This window comes from Mercenaria mercenaria, chromosome 2 (genome assembly GCF_021730395.1).
Source record: "Mercenaria mercenaria strain notata chromosome 2, MADL_Memer_1, whole genome shotgun sequence".
Classification (NCBI taxonomy): Eukaryota; Metazoa; Mollusca; class Bivalvia; order Venerida; family Veneridae; genus Mercenaria; species Mercenaria mercenaria.
In genome coordinates this window covers 116,165,497-116,188,974 of record NC_069362.1, presented here as the reverse complement: position 1 = coordinate 116,188,974, position 23,478 = coordinate 116,165,497, and the positions used below count along the sequence as shown (strand labels likewise).

Here is a 23,478-nt window from a genome sequence, read left to right as displayed (position 1 = left end):
AACTTGAAATTAATGATTCTTGCATATTTCTTATGGTCATCTTATTTACGAATTCTTATGCAGCAGACATCACTCTTTCAAATGATACCAAAAAAATATGGGGTTACCAGGCCTCGAAATTTTACCTATTTGTGAATCGAACACCTTCATATAAGTATATGTTAAATCTCTATATCCCTGGAAAAAAAAAGATAAGCGATGTTTATTTCACGTCAATCCTACTTCTTCAGAAGTGTTTAGTTATTATAGTATTAATCTGGAAGATGACATTAATTAGATATAGGATTCAAAAGCTGACATTTGTTATTACGACGCTTCTGTTTCTGTAGGTGACTCATCACTTGTAAAGTTTGATATAGCCTTTATAAATCGAGATAACAATTTTTAACCTTATAAATCCTTATTCTCCTCGAGGACTTTTTAATAGAAAATATATTTCAAACATTTTACTCACTGTAACTAAATATTTTAACGTAATATTAACACAACACAAAAAATTCCACAAATTTTTGACAAAAAATTGATCGATGTTTGTCGATATGGGATACAAGGAAACCTGTCCGATTCTATGATACTGACAGAATTTAGTAAATGTTGATATACAGAAAATGCATTTATAGTTATAAAAAGTTCGCGATACATCTGAAATGAAACATTTCCATAGTCAAATGACCGCCCACTAAGCTCAGTAGGGTGAGCGCGGATATACGGATCGCGGGGCCGCGAGTTCGTTTACCGGGCAAGGTGTTTTTCTTCATGACGATTTGATAAAAGACATCGTGTCAGAAGTCATTTCGTTCTCCACCCCTGATTCATGCGGTGAGGTTTACAGTTACTTGCAGAGAACTGGTTATTACTGGTACAGAGTCAATGAACACTGGTTAGGTTGATTGCCCGCCATTAAATAACTGAAATCTGATGAAAAAAAACGACGCTAAACCCCCAAAAAACAACATTATATAGTCACATGCTTGGGAACAGAATATCGTTTTCCTTTTTACACATATCACTGCTGTCTCGTTGCCACAAAGGAAAACAAGAGGGCCAAGATGGCCCTAGGTCACTCACCTGAGAAAAACACCATAATAGGGTTAGCTTGTTTGACCTAGTGATTTCATGGAAACAAATATCTGGCCAATTTTCATTAAGATTGGACCAAAAATGTGGTCTCTTGCATTTAAATAAGTATTTTCTTAAATATATCCTGGAGTCCTAGTTTTTGACCCAAGATGACCCATATTCAAATTTTACCTAAATTTTATCAAGGCAATCATTCTGACCAAATTTCATAATGATCAATTGAAAAATATAGTCTCTATCTCATACACAAGGTTTTTCTTTGATTTGACCTAGTGACCTAGTTTTTGACCTCAGATGACCCATATTCAAAATAGAGAAAAGTGGAAACTCCACAGGTCGCTCAACACGACAAAAACGAATATGTTGCAGGCTCGGTTTGATTGAGCCTGTTCATGGACGGTAGTGGAAATGCATGCTACCGTCCACGCCCTCTAGCCCCGCGTTGAGCAAAACTCAACATTTACACATGATAAAAGTACAAAAATCAATTTAGAGACATCCGCAGATGTATTCAAACGGCGGTGAACATAGAACCTTCAATGATACACGTGTTGAGGCGTGTAATTCCATGAAGAGCGGCGTTTGGTCCCCAGATAAAGTAAAGGGTTTGCCCCAAACGAGAAAACAATGTGCAGAACTCGACCTAGATTCCATCAAGGCAATCATTCTGACATAATTTTATGAAGATCAACTGAAAAATACAGCCTCTATCGCATACACAAGGTTTTTCTTTAATTAGACCTACTGACTAAGTTTTATAACACAGATGGTCCATATTCAAAATTGACCCAGATTTTATCAAGGCAATCATTCCGACCAGATTTCATGAAGATCAATTGAAAAATACAGCTTCTATGCATACACAAGGTTTTTCTTTGATTTGACCTAGTGACCTAGTGTTTGACCCCAGATGACCCATATTCGAACTTGGCCTAGATTCTATCAAGGCAATCATTCTGACTAAATTTAATGAAGATCAATTGAAAACACACAGCTTCTATCGCATACACAAGGTTTTTCCTTGATTTGACCTTGTGACCTAGTTTTTGACCCCAGATGACCCATATTCAAACTTGACCTATGTATTTATTTGTTTTGTCCTTGTGTGTTTATTTTGTGTGTGTGTGGTGCGAGTGTTGTTCGTGTGTGCCTTTGGGGAGGCTGCGTTTTTGGAACGTGGCTTTCCCTGTTGGATATTCTTCCTTGTTTTTATAAAGGCAATCATTCTGACCAAACTTCATGAACATCAATTGAAAAATACAGTCTCTATCGCATACACAAGATTGTTCTATAATTTGACCTAGTGACCTAGTTGTTGATCTCAGATGATCTATATACAGACTTGACCTAGATTACATCAAGGCAATTATTCTGACCAAATTTCATGAAGGTCAATTGAAAAATACAGCCTCTATTGCATACACAAGGTTTTTCTTTGATTTGACGTAGTGACCTAGTTTTTGATTCTAGATGACCCATATTCAAATTTGACCTAGATTTTATCATGGCAATCATTCTGGCCAAATTTTATGAAAATCAATTGAAAAATACAGTCTCTATCACATACTCAAGATTTTTCTATAATTTGACCTAGTGACCTAGTTTTTGACCTCAGATGACCCATATTCAAACTCGACCTAGATTTCATCAAGGCAATCATTCTCACCAAATTTCATGAAGGTCAATTGAAAAATACAGCCTCTATCGCATACACAAGTTTTTTTTATTTGACCTAGTGACCTAGTTTTTAACCCCAGATGACCCATTTTCGAACTTGGCCTAAATTTTATCAAAGTTATCATTCTGACAAAATATCATGAAGATCAGTTGAAAAATACAGCCTATATCGCATACACAAGGTTTTTCTTTGAATTGACCTAGTGACCTAGTTTTTGATCCCAGATAACCTATTTTCAAACTTGGGCTAGATTTCATCAAGGTTATCATTCTGACCAAAACTCATGAAGGTCAATTGAAAAATACAGCCTCTATTGTATACACAAGTTTTTTCTTTGATTTGACCTCGTGACCTAAACCCATTTTCGAACTTGGCCTAGATTTCATCAAGGCAATCATTCTGACCAAAATTTATGAAGATCAATTGAAAAATACAGCCTCTATCGCATACACAAGCTAAATGTTGACAGACGGATAGACAGACAGACGCCGGACAACGAGCGATCACAAAAACTCACCTGAACATTGCTCAGGTGAGCTAAAAACGACTGGGTTTTTCATAAGTGAGTATAAAAATATCAGATATTCATCCAGATAAAAATGTGAACCGGTTTTATCCAGAACATCCCAGTAAGAAGATAATCAGAACTTGTTTTCGAATAATTAGGTAACTAAAAGTGAACAAAATAATTTTGTATATTTTACTGTATTATATACAGATATGGAAAATACTGATGGCTAGCAAACATACATTATTCCACATTCTGGAATAAACATATAACAATTTATGACACATATCTGAGATCTTGATCACCACTTAAAATAAACAGTTTTTCCTTTTTTCAATAAAACCACATTAATGACAATCTGGAATAACAATTTCATATTTGCATAAAAATATTTATGTAAAACATTACTGTTCAATCCACCAGCTTTTTGTAAACTGCAAGATTCAGATATAACTATATATCAATCTAAAGGTCTCCACGGGTGGTAGTAGGGTCTATTTGAATTCTTTAAATGTCTTTAATAACCTTACTTTTACGGCCAACAATGTATTCCCCCATTGTAAAAATCGAGCGAATTCGCAATTTTGAAAAGAGAGAGAGAATATTTTAAAAACAAATTCATACAAATGCTGCTTTTCTGCTAACTTAGATGTATATATAATCCATTCACAAATAAAGTCAGAACTGATTTTATTTTGCTTTTTATAGTAAACAATTACAGAAATTTACAACAGAAAATACCCTGGCGAAATCTTTTTCTGACAATAAATTTAAAACTAATTAAGATATTTTGAAAAATTAAAAAGTTCCTATTACCTCCCTTAGAGTTCTTTAGAATTATGTATAATATACAGATGGTATTGTCTTTTCAAGGAAAACCCTTGTTACAGAAACGGCGGATAAAACAATAGCTACATTTTTAACGATACAACAATTCTTGAACATTGCACATTTTGCACCTCATTCCTTTCTTTGAAACTGCTATTCACATTTTTGCATGCATTTCCATTATACGTCGTACTCTTCGCAGACTGTTTTCACTTGTTAACCAAGCACCACCATCGGCAATCACAGTGGTACCAGTCAACAACTGTGCAGCGTCGCTGACACAGTACAGCACGGTATTGGCTATATCTTCCCGTTTACCCAGACGCTGTATAGGAATATTCTTTACATATTCATCCGATATTGTTTTTCCTCCTACAATTACAAAAGAAAAATGTGTCAATTTAAAGGTTACTTTTAGTGATTTAAACTCATCAAGATGGCACTCATAATTTACATCTAAAAGTGCACCAGAGGCCACCATTTTATATCTATATTTCAGAAAGTTCCAGGGGTAGACCCCCTGACCCCAGGAACATTTTAAATCTTGTAGCTTCCAAATTCAAAAATTTTCCTCGTTTTTGTATTTTCTTTCAATTCTTTTATTCCTATAATAATTATTTCTCTTTACGTGTCATTCAAGAATCCCCATTATTGTGTGTCCATAGGACACTGGTGCCCTCACTTCCTGTTACTGTACATGTTTTCGTGACCCTAGGTGGAATAACTTTATGACATATACAACATTAACTTTTAAGCACTTTATGTGTATTTTGACTATTTTCTTCTAAGTCAACGACCATAATACTGATCTGGCTGAGTGAAATAACAGAGAGAACACGAGGTGCACAATCATGCTATATAATACTCCTCTATTGATATATGACTCTAGGTCAGGTACATTTTGAGTAGTGATGGGCAAATCGGTTAGATTTGCCAATCGATTAATCGGCATAATCGGACAAGCCAACCGATTCGATTAATCGGATATAATCGGATAATCGGTTACTCTAGTTGCATATATATAAGTTCACCTCACAGTGAATGTTTTATTGCATTACTTAAGATACGAACCACACAGACGTCAAATATCCTATTTCTATTGTATCCCTTCATAGACAGATTAAGTTAACAGCATAAAAATAAAATATTTGTGAAGATAGTAAACTTCAAATTAGTTACTCGTCATAATTTCACCAGGGACTTATCCAGTGATATTGTGTTATTAAAATAAAATTATTTGGAGCAAAAAAAGTATTACCGATTAATTACTTCTTAGTAAACGACTGGAATGAGTTCAATCCCACAAAATCAATAATTGAAAAAACCTTTGCTTATATGCTTGCGCAAGTCTTACGGCATGCTATGCATATTGCCATACTAATGTCAAGAGTTTAGGTTGATGGTTTTCCCGGCTTAAGTTTGTAAAAGCCATATATCTTCCAAAATCTGGGTGATCACAGATGACCTCAATTTCTTTCGAGATTTTGGAGGTAGCCATTTTTGGTGGCTGCTGCCACCGGTGTCAAAAAGAATACTCAGTTTGAGAAATCTTGTCAGTTCTTAAGACCATCCTAACAAAACAACCAAAAATAGTTCCAAGCTTTCCAGGTAAACAATTATCTACACAACGTGCAGAATAGGCAAAGCTACAATATATGCCTTAATACCATTTTTAATGTAAATTCGGCGACTAAAATCAATACAAACTGAAGTCAACGTTTTAATTAAAACAACCACGTGTATGAATACAAATATGCAAATTTATGGTCACGTGAATAAACGATGACCTCATGTCACCTGAACTGGAGCGATGATAATTGATATTGATTAGCTATTGCTTAGTACTGCCACAGAGGTCACGTAGCTTATAACGTAGAAAAGGTAGCTTATATATGTAGAAACCTAGCCTGGGAATCCAGACTGACAATTCAAAAATGTTTCCTAACCGCAGTGTCACATGTATAACTCCCCAAATTTAAGGCTTTATTTGATAAAAAACAATTACTTCTGCTAGCAATAATCCGCGGCTAAAAATAGAAACGGAATTTCAACGGAAAAGTTTCCAAACATTTCCGGTCCATAGACAATACCAGTTTGTACCTCTGATAGCTTTTCCAGCAAGTTGTAACACTTTTCAAATATGTCAGAACAAACTTAAATGTTCGTCATAGCTATCAAATTGTAAGATATTATATTAATGCAACCCTAGTGATCTAAGAATGTTACCGAATTTTCGACTGCATTGTCTCGTTTTCGTTTCAAGCACGCAAAAAAATGACCACATGTTAATTAGGCTATTTGTAGAAAATCGATAATCAGCAGAGATATGAATTTCCTCAGGCGTTGGTACTGCCAATTAACACTAATTAGCGCAAATTTAGTGAGATGCTTTATGAACAGGGCAGTAATTATTGATATAACTTGAACATGTAAAGTTCATCGTTATATCAAGAACAAAATATACTAAAACATGCTTAGCAATACGAGAGTGAACAAAAATAAAAGAACATTCAGTTAAAAGTCATTCGATATTGTTTGCAGTGTGACCTGCCGTGAGAATCAAAGACATGTATGTTTTCTAAATAATATTCCCTCACGGATAATCTTCCTTCAGCAAATGTACAATATAAGATACTATATGTATGCATAAATACACATGTATTCCGGTACAATTTCGTCTGACAAAACACGAATTATCAACGTGGAAACGTTGGTCGCCCAAGGTGACAAATGTTGCAAGCTCGCTTTGACTAAGTTGTGCTACTGTATCACGATTTCATCAACTTGTAAGCCCGTGAAATTGGGCGCAGCAATGATACTAATACTCGCCTTTTTGAAACGGCAATCTGTCAGACTGCAAGTCGTCGGATAACAGATTTGACCAACTTAAAAATTGAATTGTTTCAAGACAGATTCTGCTCACTTCAGCTACATTCATTCGAGTCGCACCATGAGAAAAACAACATAGTGCATTTGTGACCAGCATGAACCCAGATCAAACGCGGATCCACACACTCTGGTCAGGATCCTTTGTTCGCTAACGGTTTCTCTAGTTGTAATAGGCTTTGAAAGCTAACAGCATGGATTCTGACCGACTGCGCGGTGCACAGCTGGTCTGGATCATGCTGTCGCAGTTTGTTTCCTGCATTAATCTGGACTTGATATTGATTTCTATGGTCAGTTCAAATAGGTTCGTTGGCATGATACAATTTATGATATAATTAACTGCTTAGTTTGAGTTGTCTGACTTATTCCCACTTTTTTGCGAAGCTCTGTTGTAAGTTTGTCTGAACTTTGTATAATATGCGAAAGCTGATGCCTCCTAAAATAACTTGGCTATAACGAGGAGTGTATTTTGCTTAATTTGTGCATGTTACTATGTATTATCACTTGGTATGGCCATATTTGTGTTGTTGATTCAAAATAGAACATGAAAAACACAATAGGCAAATTTAAATTTATAGACAATCACTATTTAAAGCTTTAATAAATACTTTAAAACAAAATTGAGCAAGTAAAGTTTTAACTTAGTCATATGAACATTTATTCTTCGATAACTTTTTGTATTTTGACAAATAATAAAAAACAAACATTCGACATTTAATAATGCAATCAGTGGAATAAATTCAAGAGGTAAAAAGAAATTTTGGAAAATCGATGTTACATAGCAATGAAAAAAGTGTCTAAGGTTTCATTAAGTATCAAAAAATTGATGCGCTTTTTAAATTTTTGTATTAAAATTGATTAGCGCACATCAGCTTTGAGCGCTTTTTCTAGATGTTGCCAATAATGTCGTAACTCCAACAACCGTAAATTTAGACAAATTTCATGTCAAGATTCTAAATTACAGATTTAGGTTGCAAACTGATATAATCTGTACAAAAATGAATGGTGCAGATCCTTTACAGCCACATTTTTCTAATTGCCAGATTGCCATCCATTTAGGAAAAATTGGACAAAAAAAAAATATCGCTCAAAGCAAATGTTAACTAAGTCGAGGCAAGACTCGGTTCAAAGTAAATACGAACACAAAAAACCCCCGTGACAATGCTCATGAGCTAACAAAGGTATACCTGGCGCTCTACTGGAATATGGACTGCAGTTAAATCAGAACAAACATGCAAACTTTAAAACGACAGTTAGTACACTCATTTATGAATTAGTATTACATTTGTTGCAAAAATGTGTACCAATAAAGTTTCAAGCTGTATTTAACAAGATGGCTGATGGCTTATCTGAACCTTTTGAAGTCTATTGGGCTCTGAACAATTACAAACTCGCACATTTAATATAGACATTGGTTATTAAATTTTGTTCCCAAATAAAAAGCAAGCTTTGTGGAAATTGATGTGTACATTTGCATTATGATCCAAAAGTGTGACAAAGGTTGCATCGAGTATCATAAAAAATGGATGCTGCGTTTTAACATTTCTTGAGTGTATTAAAAAGAATATGAATACTTAAGACGAATATTTCTAGCTTTTAATTGTATATGCCAATAAATGTCTATAACCTACAACTAACCTTATAATTTGATCAATTTTCTACTGTCACGAGTTCTTTTACAGATTTGTGTTTAACTGCTATAACTCTGTTCTCTGATTTGAACAAATTTTGTAGAGGTCCACTAGGCAATGCTACATGTCAAATATCTAAGCTCTAGGCCTTCTGGTTTATTTTTAGAAAATTTTGAAGATTTTTCTAGGTAAAATCAAGTAACCCCATGGAACGGGGTCAATTTGACCCCGGGGGTCAAGATTTGAACAAATTTTGTAGAGGTCCACTAGGCAATGCTACATGTCAAATATCTAAGCTCTAGGCATTCTGGTTTATTTTTTGAAAATTTTGAAGATTTTTCTATGTACAATCAAGTAACCCCATGGGACGGGGTCAGTTTGACCCTGGTGGTCATGATTTGAAAACTTTTTGTAGAAGTCAATTAGGCAATGCTACATGTCAAATATCTAAGATCTAGGCCTACTGGTTTATTTTTAGAAAATTTTGAAGATTTTCCTGTATAAAATCAAGTGACCCCTGGGGCGGGGTAAATTTTGACCCTTGGGGTCATGATTTGAACAAATGTTGTAGAGGTCCACTAGGCAATGCTACATGTCAAATATCTAAGCTCTAGGCCTTCTGGTTTATTTTTTTTTTTTGAAGATTTTCCTATAGAAATCTATGTAAAATCAAGTGACCCCTGGGGCGGGGTCAATTTTATCCCGAGGTCATGATTTGAACAACTTTAGTAGAGGTCCACTAGGCAATGCTACATGTCAAATAACTAAGCTCTAGGGCTTCTGGTTTCTGAGAAGATTTTTTAAGATTTTCCAATGTAAAATACAGTGACCCCTGGGGCGGGGTCAATTTTGACCCCGGGGTCATGATTTGAACAAACTTGGTAGAGGTCCACTAGGCAATGCTTCACACCAAATATCTAAGCTCTAGGGCCTCTGGTTTTTGAGAAGAAGATTTTTAAAGTTTTTCCTTTCGGTTGCCATGGCAACCAGAGGTCTGCATAGAATTCAATTCTTTGAACAATTTTTAAAGAAGACCATCCAAGGAACATCTCTGTGAAGATTCATCAAAATTGGCCTGTTGGTTTAGGAGGAGATGTTGTTTAAAGGAAAGTGTGGACGGACGACGGGCGGACGGACGGACGGACGGACGCCGGACGGTGAGCGATCACAATACCTCACCCTGAGCACTTTGTGCTCAGGTGAGCTAAAAACATGAAAGTAGTTCAGTAGGTCAAGGTTACAGTCAAGTGACATCATATTACTTGGAGTCATCAGGTAATTATAATTAAACAGTCTTGGAAATGGGATCAGATGATTTTTAAGTATTTTTCCTATATAACTCACATAATAACTAAGTGACCGCACCACAGGGGCATAATTTGAATAATTTTGGTAGAGGACTACTAGACAATGCATCATACCAAATATCAAAAGCCTAGGTCGTATGGTTTTAGACAAGATGATTTATAAAGCTTTTTCCTATATAAGTCTAAATAAAACTTGGGACCTCCAGGGCAGGGCCTCTTTTCAACCAAGGGGTACAATTTGAACAATTTTGGTTGTGGACCATAAGACAATGCTACAAACCAAATATAAAAGGTCTTAGTGTTGTGGTTTCAGACAAGAAGATTTTTAAACTTTTTTTCCTATATAAGTCTATGTAAAACTTGGGACCCCCGGGGCGGGGCCATATTTGGTCCTAGGGGGGATAATTTGAACAATCTTGATAGAGGACCACTAGATGATGCTACAGACCAAATATCAAAGCCCTAGGTCATGTGGTTTTGTACAAGAAGATTTTCAAAGTTTTCCCTATATAAGTCTATATAAACCATGTGACCCCCGGGGCGGGGCCATATTTGTCCCTAAGGTGATAATTTGATAATGTTTGGTACAGGACCACTAGATGATGCTACACACCAGATATCAAAGCCCTAGGCCCTGTGGTTTTGGACAAAAAGATTTTTAAAGTTTTTCCTTTCGGTTGGCATGGCAACCAGAGTTCTGCATGGAATTCAATTCTTTGAACAATTTTGAAAGGGGGCCACCCAAGCATCATTCCTTTGAAGTTTGGTGTAATTCTGCTCAGTGGTTTTCAAGAAGAAGATTTTTTTAGGAATTGTTGACGGGACGACGCACGACGGACATCAAGCGGTCACAATAGCTCACCATGTCACTTCGTGACAGGTGAGCTAAAAACACAATCAATTTTCTACTGTCACGAGTTCTTTTTACAGATTTTGTGTTTACCTGCTATAACTCTGTAACAAAAAACAATGGTAAGACAATTCTTTAAGACCTTTACAGTTCCAACAATTCCTCTAACTTGCAAGATATCACAGCAAATCTGTAGATGAATACGCATTCTTTCATTAGAAACATTTACATTAAATATTTACCAAGTCTGCTGAAGCCTTCTGTATCAGATATTGGACCAGGGGCAACACACATCACTCGTATCCCCTTCTCTCCCCATTCCACTGCAAGATGTTTGGTCATCGTTTCTGACAAAATAAAACATCTCAACCATGTAATTTCTTAAGCGAAAACATGCTACATGTTCTGTCACTGTTTCTGACAAATTTGAACATCTAAACAGACATAACAAGCTAGATGTTTGAACATTATTTTTTTCTAACATAATATAACATCTAAACCGACAAAACATTATATAAGATTGGTCATCGTTTCTGAAAAATTAAAACTTCGAAACAGGCACAACATATCATAACTGCAGACACAATATGCAAGGTGTCTGACCATATTTTCTAACAAATTAAAACATTTAAACCGTATCATTACTGCAGAAAAAACATGCTATATCCTTGGCCATCGCTTCTTACATATCATTTCTGCAGACACAACAATCATGCTAGATGTTTGGTCATTGCTTATGACAAATTAAAAACTTTAAAGCGTATCATTACTGTGACACAAAATGCTACTGTTTGGTCATCGCTTCTGACAAAAAGAACACATTTAAACCATATCATTACTACAGACACAACATGCTATCTGTTTGGTCATCGCTTCTGACAAAATTAACACATTTAAGCCATATCATTACTGCAGACACAAAATGCTATCTGTTTGGTCATCGCTTCTGACAAAATTAACACATTTAAGCCATATCATTACTGCAGACACAACATGCTAGCTGTTTGGTCATCGCGTCTGACAAAATTAACACATTTAAACCATATCATTACTGCAGACACATCATGCTAGATGTTTGATCATCGCTTCTGGCTATATATTTATTTTCTTTTGTTGGGTTTAACGTCGCACCGACACAATTATAGTTCATCTTTGATAGTGCAGGAAGACCTCCGTGCATTATTTCATCAAAAGCGGGCACCTTGGTAGAACCACCGACCTTCCGTAAGCCAGCTGGATGGCTTCCTCACAATAAGAATTCAACGCCCCAAGTGAGGCTCGAACCAACATCGATGATGGGCAGGTGATTTGAAGTCAGTGACCTTAACCACTCGGCCACGGAGGCCCCCGCTCATGAAAATTAAAACATTTAAACCATATCATTTCTGCAGACACAAAATGCTAGATGTTTGTTCATCGCTTCTGACAATTAACACATTTAATCCGCATATACTTTCTGCAAACACAACAGGCTACATGTATGACCAACACTTCTGACAAAATTAACACATTTAAACCATATCATTACTTCAGACACAAGATGCTAGATGTTTGATCAATACTTCTGACAAATTCAAACATGTAAACTCTATCATTACTGCAGACACAACATGCTAGATGTTTGGTCATCGCTTCTGACAAAATTAACACATTTCAACTATATCATTTCTGCAGACACAACATGCTAGCTGTTTGGTCATCGCTTCTGACAAATTCAAACATGTAAACTCTATCATTCTACAGACACAACATGCTAGATGTTTGGTCATCGCTTCTGACAAAATTAACACATTTAAACCATATACTTTCTGCGGACAGAACATGCTACATGTCTGATAATCGCTTCTGACAAAATTAACACATTTAAACCATATCATTACTGCAGACACAACATGCTAGATGTTTGGTCATCGCTTCTGACAAAATTAACACATTTAAACCATATACTTTCTGCAGACACAACATGCAAAATGTTTGATCATCGATTCCGACAAAATTAACAAATTTAAACCATATCATTACTGCAGACACAACATCCTAGATGTTTGGGCATCGCTTTTGACAAAATTAACACATTTAAACCATATCATTACTTCAGACACAAGATGCTAGATGTTTGATCAATACTTCTGACAAATTCAAACATGTAAACTCTATCATTACTGCAGACACAACATGCTAGATGTTTGGGCATCGCTTCTGACAAAATTAACACATTTAAACCATATACTTTCGGCAGACACAACATGCTAGATGTTTGATCATCGCTTCTGACTATTTATTTTCTTTTGTTGGGTTTAACGTCGCACCGACACAATTATAGTTCATCTTTGATAGTGGAGGTAGACCTTCGTGCATTCTTTCATCAAAAGTGGGCACCTTGGTAGAACCACCGACCTTCCGAAAGCCAGCTGGATGGCTTCCTCACATTAAGAACTCAACGCCCCGAGTGAGGCTCAAACCAACATCGATGAGGAGCAAGTGATTTGAAGTCAGCGACCTAAACCACTAGGCCACAGAGGACCCCGCTCATGAAAATTAAAACATTTAATTCATATACTTTCTGCAGACACAACATGCCAGATATTTGATCATCGCTTCTGACAAAATTAACACATTTACACCAATTATCATAATTACTTCAGAAACATTTCTGCAGGACACAGCATGCTTGATGTTTGATCATCGCTTCTGACAAATTCAAACATTTAAACTCTATTATTACTGCAGACACAACATGCTAGCTGTTTTGTCATCGCTTCTGACATAATTAACACATTTAAACCATACCATTACTGCAGACACAATATGCTTCTGACAAAATTAACACATTTAAACTATGTCATTTCTACTGACACAACATGCTAGACGTTTGATCATTGCTTCCACAAAACTTTATAACAAAAACTAAAAGTAAATGTTTGTCCTCTTGTCCTGGCAATAATGTGTAAAATGCATTAAAGTGACAGAGGCCACTCTAATGGTCACTTTGGAAATAATTAGTTTCAAATGGCAGTTCCGTCCCAAATTTGTTATAAGAGGGTAATTTGTGGAGAACATCCTATACCTATAGCAGCTTTGGCACAGCCAGCATGAAGTTGATACACCTGACCTCTGACTTGTAGTGTGGCTGTTACATTTATTATTACACCTCCATGTTTCTGAAATTATAACAAACAAAATATGTCTCACTGATATCTTATTTCTGTGCTACAGTACTTGTTCCTACATACAGATAAACATGTCTCACTGATATCGTCTTTCTGTGCTACAGTACCTATTTCTACATACAGATAAAACGTGTCTCACTGATATCTTCTTTCTGTGCTACAGTTCCTGTTTCTACATACAGATAAAACATGTCTCACTGATATCTTATTTCTGTGCTACAGTTCCTGTTTCTACATACAGATAAAACATGTCTCACTGATATCTTATTTCTGTGCTACAGTTCCTGTTTCTACATACAGATAAAACATGTCTCACTGATATCTTCTTTCTTTGTTACAGTACCCATTTCTACATACAGATAAATATGTCTCACTGATATCGTCTTTCTGTGCTACAGTTCCTGTTTCTACATACAGATAAACATGTTTCACTGATATCATCTTTCTGTGCTACAGTACCTATTTCTACATACAGATAAAACATGTCTGTCTCACTGATATCTTCTTCCTGTGCTACAGTACCTGTCTTACTGATACCTTCTTTCTGTGCTGCAGTTCCTGTTTCTACAAACAGATAAAACATGTCTCACTGATAACTTCTTTCTTTGCTATAGTTCCTGTTTCTACATACAGATAAAGCATGTCTCACTGATATATTCTTTCTGTGCTTCAGTTCCTGTTTCTACATATAGATAAAACATGTCTCACTGATAACATCTTTCTTTGCTACAGTTCCTGTTTCTACATACAGATAAACATGTCTCACTGATATCGTCTTTCTGTGCTATAGTTCCTGTTTCTACATACAGATAAAGCATGTCTCACTGATATCTTCTTTCTGTGCTACAGTTCCTGTTTCTACATACAGATAAAACATGTCTCACTGATAACTTCTTTCTTTGCTACAGTTCCTGTTTCTACATACAGATAAAGCATGTCTCACTGATAACTTCTTTCTGTGCTACAGTTCCTGTTTCTACATACAGATAAAACATGTCTCACTGATAACTTCTTTCTTTGCTACAGTTCCTGTTTCTACATACAGCCTTATGAGGAACAACAAGTCTGTAAATAATACTTTGACCAAATAATACTACAGGTTATATTAGCATGAAAATATAATTTCTCATACCTTCATGTATTCATCAAAGACAACTTTTGTGGTATTAAATGTTCCCATGGTATCAATGTCCATCACTGTCCTAAATGCATTGAAGGACAAACCTTCAGCTGGACACAGAAAGTTACCTGCTGCACCTGAAATAAAACCAGTACCGTAATTGGAACAGTGGTATTCTGCTGCATATTAAACTATATAATACTGTGGTATAAATGAAAAAATGACAATACAAAAATAAAAATGACCAGAGGGTATATAACAAGAGCTGTCACAGGAGAAAGCGCGCTTCACTATTTCAATACTGGATAGCAAAATTGGGCACATCTGAGGAAGCTCTAAGTAAAAAGGGGGCATAATTCATGAAATATTGGTATAAGAGTTGTGGCCCTCGTGTCATATGATGTGGATGATAATGTGCTACAACTATTTAAGGTTTGAATCAAATCTGTTTGGTAAAAACAGAGATACACTGTAGAGTGAAGTGCATCAAAACTTTAATCTGATATTTTAAGTAAAAAGGGGGATAACTTATAAAATACAGGTGTCAGAGTTATGGCCCTTGTAATCTAGGTAATGATGCTGAACAACTATTTCATGTTTAAATCAAATCCCTTCTGTTATAACAGAGATATAGTGAAAATGCATCAAAATTAACATAAAAGTCTAAGTAAAAAGAGGGCATAATTCATTTAAAATTGGTGCCAGAGTTAAGAACCTAGATGTACCATATGAAGTGAGTGATGATGTGGAACAATATTTTAAGTCTGAATCAAATCCATATAGTAATAACTGAGATTAAGTGGAATTTCACCAAAACTTTAACCTGAAATTCTAAGTAAAAACGGGGGGATAATTCATAAAATATTGGTGCAAGAGTTATGACCCTTGTGCCATATGGTGTGGGTGATGATGAGGAATAACTATTTTGATTTTCTGAAGCAAATCCATCAAGTAATAATAGAGATAAAGAGAAAGTGCATCAAACTTTAACCAAGGTGCGCACACGGAAGGATGACGACGCTGGGTCAAGTAGGATAGCTCTCCATACTTTGTATAATCAAGCTAATAAATAGGTCAATTAATAGCTTTCTATAGCCATAATGGCAAACCTATAGTTGCATAATTACCATTGGACTTAAGTACCACTTCTTATTCAAAGGAAAATTTAATGACTGTATAGTGAACAGTGCAGAACTCGGCCTGCACTGAAGTGCAGACTGGTCTTGATCTACACTGGTCACAAAGGCAAAACCACTTGCCGCCAGCAGGCTAAAGGAATTCAATATGCATGAGTAATTAGTATATTTTTAGACATGTTTAAAACCACTTACTATTGATAAGGAAGTTGATTTTTCCAAATCTTCTCATCGCCTCACCAACAGCTGCTTGAACCTTCTTTGGCTGGTAAAATAAACAACAGATTTTAAAATCATAACTGAGCCGAGCCATGTGAAAACGAATATAGTGGCTTTGCGACCAGCATGGATCCAGACCAGCCTGGTCAGGATCCATGCTGTTCGCTAACAGTTTCTCTAATAGCAATAGGCTTTGAAAGCGAACAGCATGGATCCTGACCAGACTGCGCGGATGCGCAGGCTGGTCTGGATCCATGCTGGTCGCAAAGCCACTATGTTGGTTTTTCTCATGGCATGGCTCATATTATTCTTGCAACTCACTCAGAGGTCATATATTTTCAAAATATCTTTATTAATAACATCTTAATTTTATCTACTGTCACTTTTGATAACATTATAGGAATTCAATCATAAATTTTAATCAAAAAATTAGGATCTCTAGCATTTTCAACTGATATTAGTGTATTTTTATTTTATTTCTACTAAATTAGTACAGTGCCTTCTAAAAATTATAATTCTTCTTAAACTCTAAACTGTTGCTATATTCTAAAGAAATTAAGCTTAATGACAACTTATTATGGCAACAAGAAAAAAATTGTTGATTAATATGAAAAAAAAAAACTGATGCAATTTATACTCTCTGCATCCTCTTACAGATATACATTTTTCAGTGCGCCTCTAGCTAGCTGCAGACTTAACTTGTCATCCCGACTCAATATTGTATCACAGCATGTCTAAAATGTACCAACAGTGCCAATACTGAATTTGATAATAAAAAAATCTTATAAAATGTTACCTGAACAATCTTGATTAGACTTATTAAGGAAACTTTGTTCTTTATTCCTCTTAAAATGCACCCTTCAAAGCTTTAATAGAGCAACACTTTGATATATCAAATATTTTCATTGCAAATAAAATGTATAGTTTAAACACAATAATAAATATATCAGAGATGTCTGTGTAAGCCAAGAATCTGTAGTGTTACAATAAGGCTTTAAAAATAAATTTGTTCAGCCATGATATGGTGGCAGTAAGTTGTCAAGAGACAGAAACAATTTGGTATCTTTACCCTGCTAAGTTTCTAAAATGGTCTGGTCCATCATTCAATTTGGGCAGCACCTGTGACTCAATATTATTCAATGAGATGTTCACTGAAAATTTAATGACTGAACAGCGAGCAGTGCAGACCATGATCAGCCTGCACGTGCATCCATGCAGGCTGATCTTGGTCTGCACTGGTTGCAAAGGCAAGATCACTTGCTGCCAGCATGCTAAAGGTTAAAAGAAAGTCTATAAAGCATGTACCTAGCTGTGTGTACCAAAGTATGTTACTAAATATAATAATTAAATTTACCTCATGAGAACTTCAGCAATAGTAAAACCAATGCCCGTTCCTCCGCCTGTTACAAAAGCCACCTGGCCCCTGGAAATAATCAAAACATATCATGTATCATAAAATGCACTAGACTCTAGTCCTAAATATAAGACCTGACATCACTCATAATATATCACTTTATAAGTTCATTTTAATTGATATTTAACATTTTTATTTTCCATGACGAAAAAGGCTTTGATAGTAAAAATGTGAAATGTCAGCATAAAAATGATGAACGTCAATTAAATGACAACTTTTTACGTCTTTTCACGTCTAATTAGATCTATTTGGACTAAAAATGCACAAGGGGAAAAAATGAAATCGAAAGTAACTGAATATATTGACATAGGCTACTACATGCGTATATTTCTAATTTTAAACTCACTTCAGTAAGTCCTTGTTAAATAAATATTTGTATCCATCAATGCACTTTTCTTTGCTCGATGCCGCTGACTGTGACATTTTGCTGGTGGGTAAGTGTCAAAAATTAGCATGTTAAATGTTTATATTCACATGTCTATCACGTGACATAGGTTATTTTCGGGGATGGCAACTAAAAGTAATATCGGTTGAATAGTACTAAATTTCTCCTACACAACTTACCGTCTTTATACCGCCTCAATAGCTCGGCGCCAACAGCTCGATGATCCAGTGTAAGTTTTGAGTTTGGGAGGCAGAAGATTTTTGACAATATTCCTGCGTGGAGGACCTGTCTGGTTTATTTTATCCTAAGTCAGCCTATCTCTCTGTCTGATCATGCTGGCACTCTGTGGTATTGGACATTGGTACGTGTTTGTACATACTCAGTAATAAAGTTTAATAATATTTTATTGTGATTGTTATTACGGCCATTAAAAACTAACAAGAACAAATAAGTAGCATGTACTAATCACTTAAAAAAGCGTGGTAATAGAGTATATAGACAAACACGTTTATTATTGATAACTGCATATGACAGGTATATATATGTATATATGAGCACAACTGTTGTTTCAGTAAATGAAATAACAACTTTTTGTTATAAGTAATTGGTTCACTCATGTTAAATGATAAACGTATTTATGTGGATCTGCTCAACAGATATACCTAATTTATTTTTGAGAAAACTAAGTGCATATACTTTTGTACCTGTTTATGAAAATTACTGGAACATATTATATGTAAACATCTTCTTAATCATCTAGAACGGAACAATATTTTGACTAATTTAAACCATGGATTTAGGTCAGGTCATTCGTGTGAAACCCAACTTCTTGTAACCATGGAAGATTTATTGAAAAACTATGAAGAAGGTCATCAAACAGATGTTATAATATTGGATTTTTCTAAAGCCTTCGACACTGTCCCTCATGATGAGTTATTACACAAATTACAAAGTTTTGGCATTGAAGGCCCTATACATACATGGATAAAGAACTTTCTAACCACCAGACACATGCGGGTAGTTGTCGACGGTGAATGCTCCCAGAAAGCTACAGTAGATTCTGGTGTGCCCCAGGGCACAGTGATGGGACCTCTTCTATTCTTGTGTCACATAAATGACTTACCGCAATCAGTGCAATCCCAAGTTAGACTTTTTGCAGATGACTGTTTACTGTACAGAAAAATTCGTTCCCAAACGGACTATGAAATATTACAAAATGACCTATTTGAACTTGAACACTGGGCTGCTAAATGGGGCATGCGTTTCAATGCCAAAAAGTGTTATTTATTAAGTGTTAATAATAAATCACCATATTTTTACACGTTATGTAATGTCATCTTGAAACAAGTTTCTGAAAATCCTTATTTAGGCCTTACACTCAGCGATGATCTTACATGGTCAACACATATTACTAAAGTTGCTAAGAAAGCCAATTCCACCATGGCGGTTCTACGTAGAAATCTTAGAAATTGTACTAAAGACTGTATGAAAACAGCATACATTTCACTGGTTAGGTCATTGATGGAATACGGAGCCATTATATGGGACCCATACTTACAAAAAGATATTACCAAGCTTGAAAGAGTGCAACCTCAAGCAGCACGTTTTATAACAAATGACTACAAAACCAAAAATGAAGGGTGCATGACAAGGATGCTACAAGAACTGGATCTTCCACCCCTACGAGATCGTCGCAGATCCAACCGACTCGTCTTCCTATATAAAGTGGTCGAGGGGTTGGTACCAGCTATACCACCCGACGAATTCATCAAACCAGCTAGAAGCAAGAGACAAATTAAAACTAGTAGTGACCCAAACTTTAATACAAAAAACATAGTGGATAGATATATAGTGAATAACCATCGTGGTCTTATAATAAAAACTGCAAAAACTGAACAGTATAAAAACTCCTTCTTCATTAACACGACTGTGGATTGAAACCATCTGTCAAGTGAGATAGTCGGCGCACAGACAGTTGAGGGCTTTAAGTCTGCCCTCCCTCAGTATTACTAGCGCACTCCCCCCGGTGTCCTACGCTGTAAAAGGCCCTACACCGTACCGAAGCAGAAGCAGAAGCAGAAGCAGAAAGGTTCGCTATATAGTAACATAAACAACAGGTTACTGTTGTGAAAATTTTCATAGACTCACAGTCGATGTAGAAAATATCTCTGATACTGGAAAATAGCAAAAAAGTGAAATCCTTAAGGCTTTACTAAACTCTTGTAAAACATATGCTGATGTTTATTTAATTCATCCTCGGGTGAGTTATTACCGTGTCGAAATATTTTGAACTGAATTTGACAAATTGCATAAGTTTATTTTGAAATAATTAACTCTTACGTTTCTTTCAAAAATGCAGTTTCAAACAAATACTTGTAATTTATAGTAAATTATTTCAAGTCTGTGTAAATTTCAGAAGTGTCATTCAAGTAGATGTTTACTAAGAATATATGCAAAATCTAAGTGTTTCATAAAAGATTCTTTCATTGTAATTAGTTTCGTCACGAATTGAACCTGTGTGAGAAGTACCAGTTAGCACGATGGCCTAAAAGCATGAGATTCAAGGCTTTAACTAGGGGATAAGTGTTTAGGGAGAGAGGCAAAAATGTTTTATATCAATTCAGTTTCTTTCAAAGTTGCACCAAACAGATAATCTGATTAATTAAATGATAATTCCAGAGTATGCCTGTGATGTTTGAACTGAGTGGCTTTTTACATATTACATAGTTTGATATTTCATATACATATATCATAAACATACAATAAAGTTTTCGGGGCCTCCTTGGTAGTGGTTAAAAAATTAGGAACGCTGACTTCGAATCACTTGCCCTTCACCGATTTGGGTTCGAACCTCACTCAGAGCGTTGAATTCTTCATGTGAGGAAGCCATCCAGTTGTTGTTTATACCCAGGTGCACGCCCGTTATGAAATAATGGATGGAGGATCAATTAGGGTCTTCTTCCTCCGTCAAAGCTTGAAAATCGCCATATGACCTGTAATTGTGTCGGTGTGACGTTAATCCCGACAAAAAAGATTTCACAAAAAGTGCAAAGGATCGCTGAAACTTGTACTATAATTAATTTCGTTTACTTATCATTTGCAAAAGAAATAACAATTTGTCCTAACACCATGTAGGTTAATGATACTAATTCGTATTTGTCTTTATTTCATATAAAGAGCTATAAAAATAAAATAAAGGTATTTTTTACTTCTTTGTTATACATATATATAAGCGATTACCTCTACTGATGACAAAATTATTAGTACTTTAGACCATTTCAGTGTCATGAAACCACATATAAGCATAGAGTCAGTTAGTATAACGTGTCTACTTAACAAAACAAAAAAACAGGGATGATAATTGTCGGAAATTGTCGAAGGTAGCGCAAAGGTTCATGTGAAATGTAAAAAACAACAACAACAAGAAATTCATAATTTCTTATCCAGTCAATTTATGTCGTTTCCAAGAATCTTAACAAATTGAGATATTATGTTCATTTTAACTAAGAGTATGTCACAAATAAGATCTCGTTGTTAGCACGAACAGTTGAGTAGGATTTAGATTCCCATTACGTCCTTATGAATGCAATGTTCACATCAATTGGCTGTTTAAGAAATACATTGTGTAGAATACCATCTACATTTGATAAGTAATCTGTTCCACTGATCTGTCTAGCAATATGTTGTGGTGTAACAGTAACTAAAGTTCACACTACTAAATACCAGCAACAACAACAACTGTTCTCTATAATAACTACTGTTTAATATAGTACTATGTTCTGAGTTAATATATACAACAATGTCTTCCTTCATAATTCTCTAACATAGTTCACTAACATTTCACAGTTATTAAAAGAACTTCAATTCTTCGACATAATTACTTCAACGTTAATTGCCTCGGTCTTTATCTAACTTATTCATTTTTGCGCGTATCGGACATACGCATCTAACCTAACTGAGTACCAGAATGATACTGAAGTTTTGTCTCAAAACTTCTGCTTATTTAAGGAAAACTGTCTATCGGATGACTAAAATGTTTTTCTCGGAGCACACACGTAAATGACCATTAGAAAATAAACATGTCATAATTCCTATTAAGTCAGCTTGTCAAAACAATTAGTAATTTTGAAACATGCATTGCTGGACAATGCATTAACTGGGCGATATAATGTAACCTGTCATTCTTAATGCACATGACTAATTCCTAGACCGTAAAGCTACGTGTGAAAAGGAATGCGAAATATATTCTTAAAGTACATGACTTATTATTGACCGAAAAGCTATCTGAAAAGAATGCCTAAGAAGTATTTGGTATAATGGATTCGTTAAACCACTGATTATATCACAATGTAGTATAAATGCGTGGAAGAGTCTACATTTGATAAGCTCATTAATGGCACTGGAAACTGGAATTTTTCATGGAATATCTCCACCAGTCCAGAACAATCTTATTCAAAAACAATACAGCCGATATGATTTCCGTTATTCTAATTTGTTACAGATCCCTCAAGTGAAATCTACTAAAGCTGGTAAGAATTCTTTTAGGTATGCAGCCCCTGTACTCTGGAACTCTCTCTCTGAATCCTTCCGTCAGTCCTGTAATTTTGGCCAGTTTAAATCAATGGTGTCAAATTGGAATGGTAAAGACTGCAAATACTCAGCCTGTCACAAATAAACAAATTCAAACCTACAGAGTCATGGACTGCATGCTTAAAATGACTGTTACTATTCTGATACATTGGCTGTATGTTCCGTGCTTTTAATGCTAGCCTGAATGTGATAATATGTAATAGTGACTTGTTTCATAAAATTGTGTTGCTTATATGTTAGCAGAATAGTTTCTTGTTATGATAAAAAAAATATACTGTCACATTTACGTTTCAATGTCTTGTATATATTTGTCCTTTCAAGCATGTATTGTGCCTTCTGTTGCTGCCTGTTTTATTCAGTTCAACTTTTTGTTACACTTGCTTTTTGTGTTTCCTGTAATGCTTTTCATGTTGCTTTTAAGTTTATTATTATTATTATTGTTCATCTCCTTCTGTCACTGCATGTGCCCTTTGTGCTTTCTCTGTTTACCATAGGAAAGCCTATCTGTTGTCAACTGGACGAGTACTCTGGTTGGACAGATTAGACATACAAACGTCAGTAAAAGTCCTGTGATAGGATTGCTTGATCACTAATTTAGCTTCTGGCTTAAGTGATTTATACTGTAACCGCCTTGCACTTAAAAATATATGTATTTCTTGTGGCGGTACTGTTAACT

General features: G+C 35.4%; 1 protein-coding gene across 1 annotated transcript; it reads right to left on the bottom strand.

Moving 5' to 3' along the window:
• Positions 1–3,444: 3,444 nt before the first annotated feature.
• Positions 3,445–18,331, bottom strand: LOC123565071 (peroxisomal 2,4-dienoyl-CoA reductase [(3E)-enoyl-CoA-producing]-like). The gene is made up of 8 exons (XM_053528051.1): positions 18,174–18,331; positions 17,768–17,836; positions 17,210–17,279; positions 16,390–16,624; positions 15,071–15,195; positions 13,836–13,929; positions 11,011–11,115; positions 3,445–4,466 (listed from the first exon to the last, which is right to left on the bottom strand). Exons 1-8 carry the CDS (start codon positions 18,248–18,250, stop codon positions 4,252–4,254), a joined length of 990 nt encoding a protein of 329 aa, XP_053384026.1. The 5' UTR covers positions 18,251–18,331; the 3' UTR covers positions 3,445–4,251.
• Positions 18,332–23,478: the final 5,147 nt, after the last annotated feature.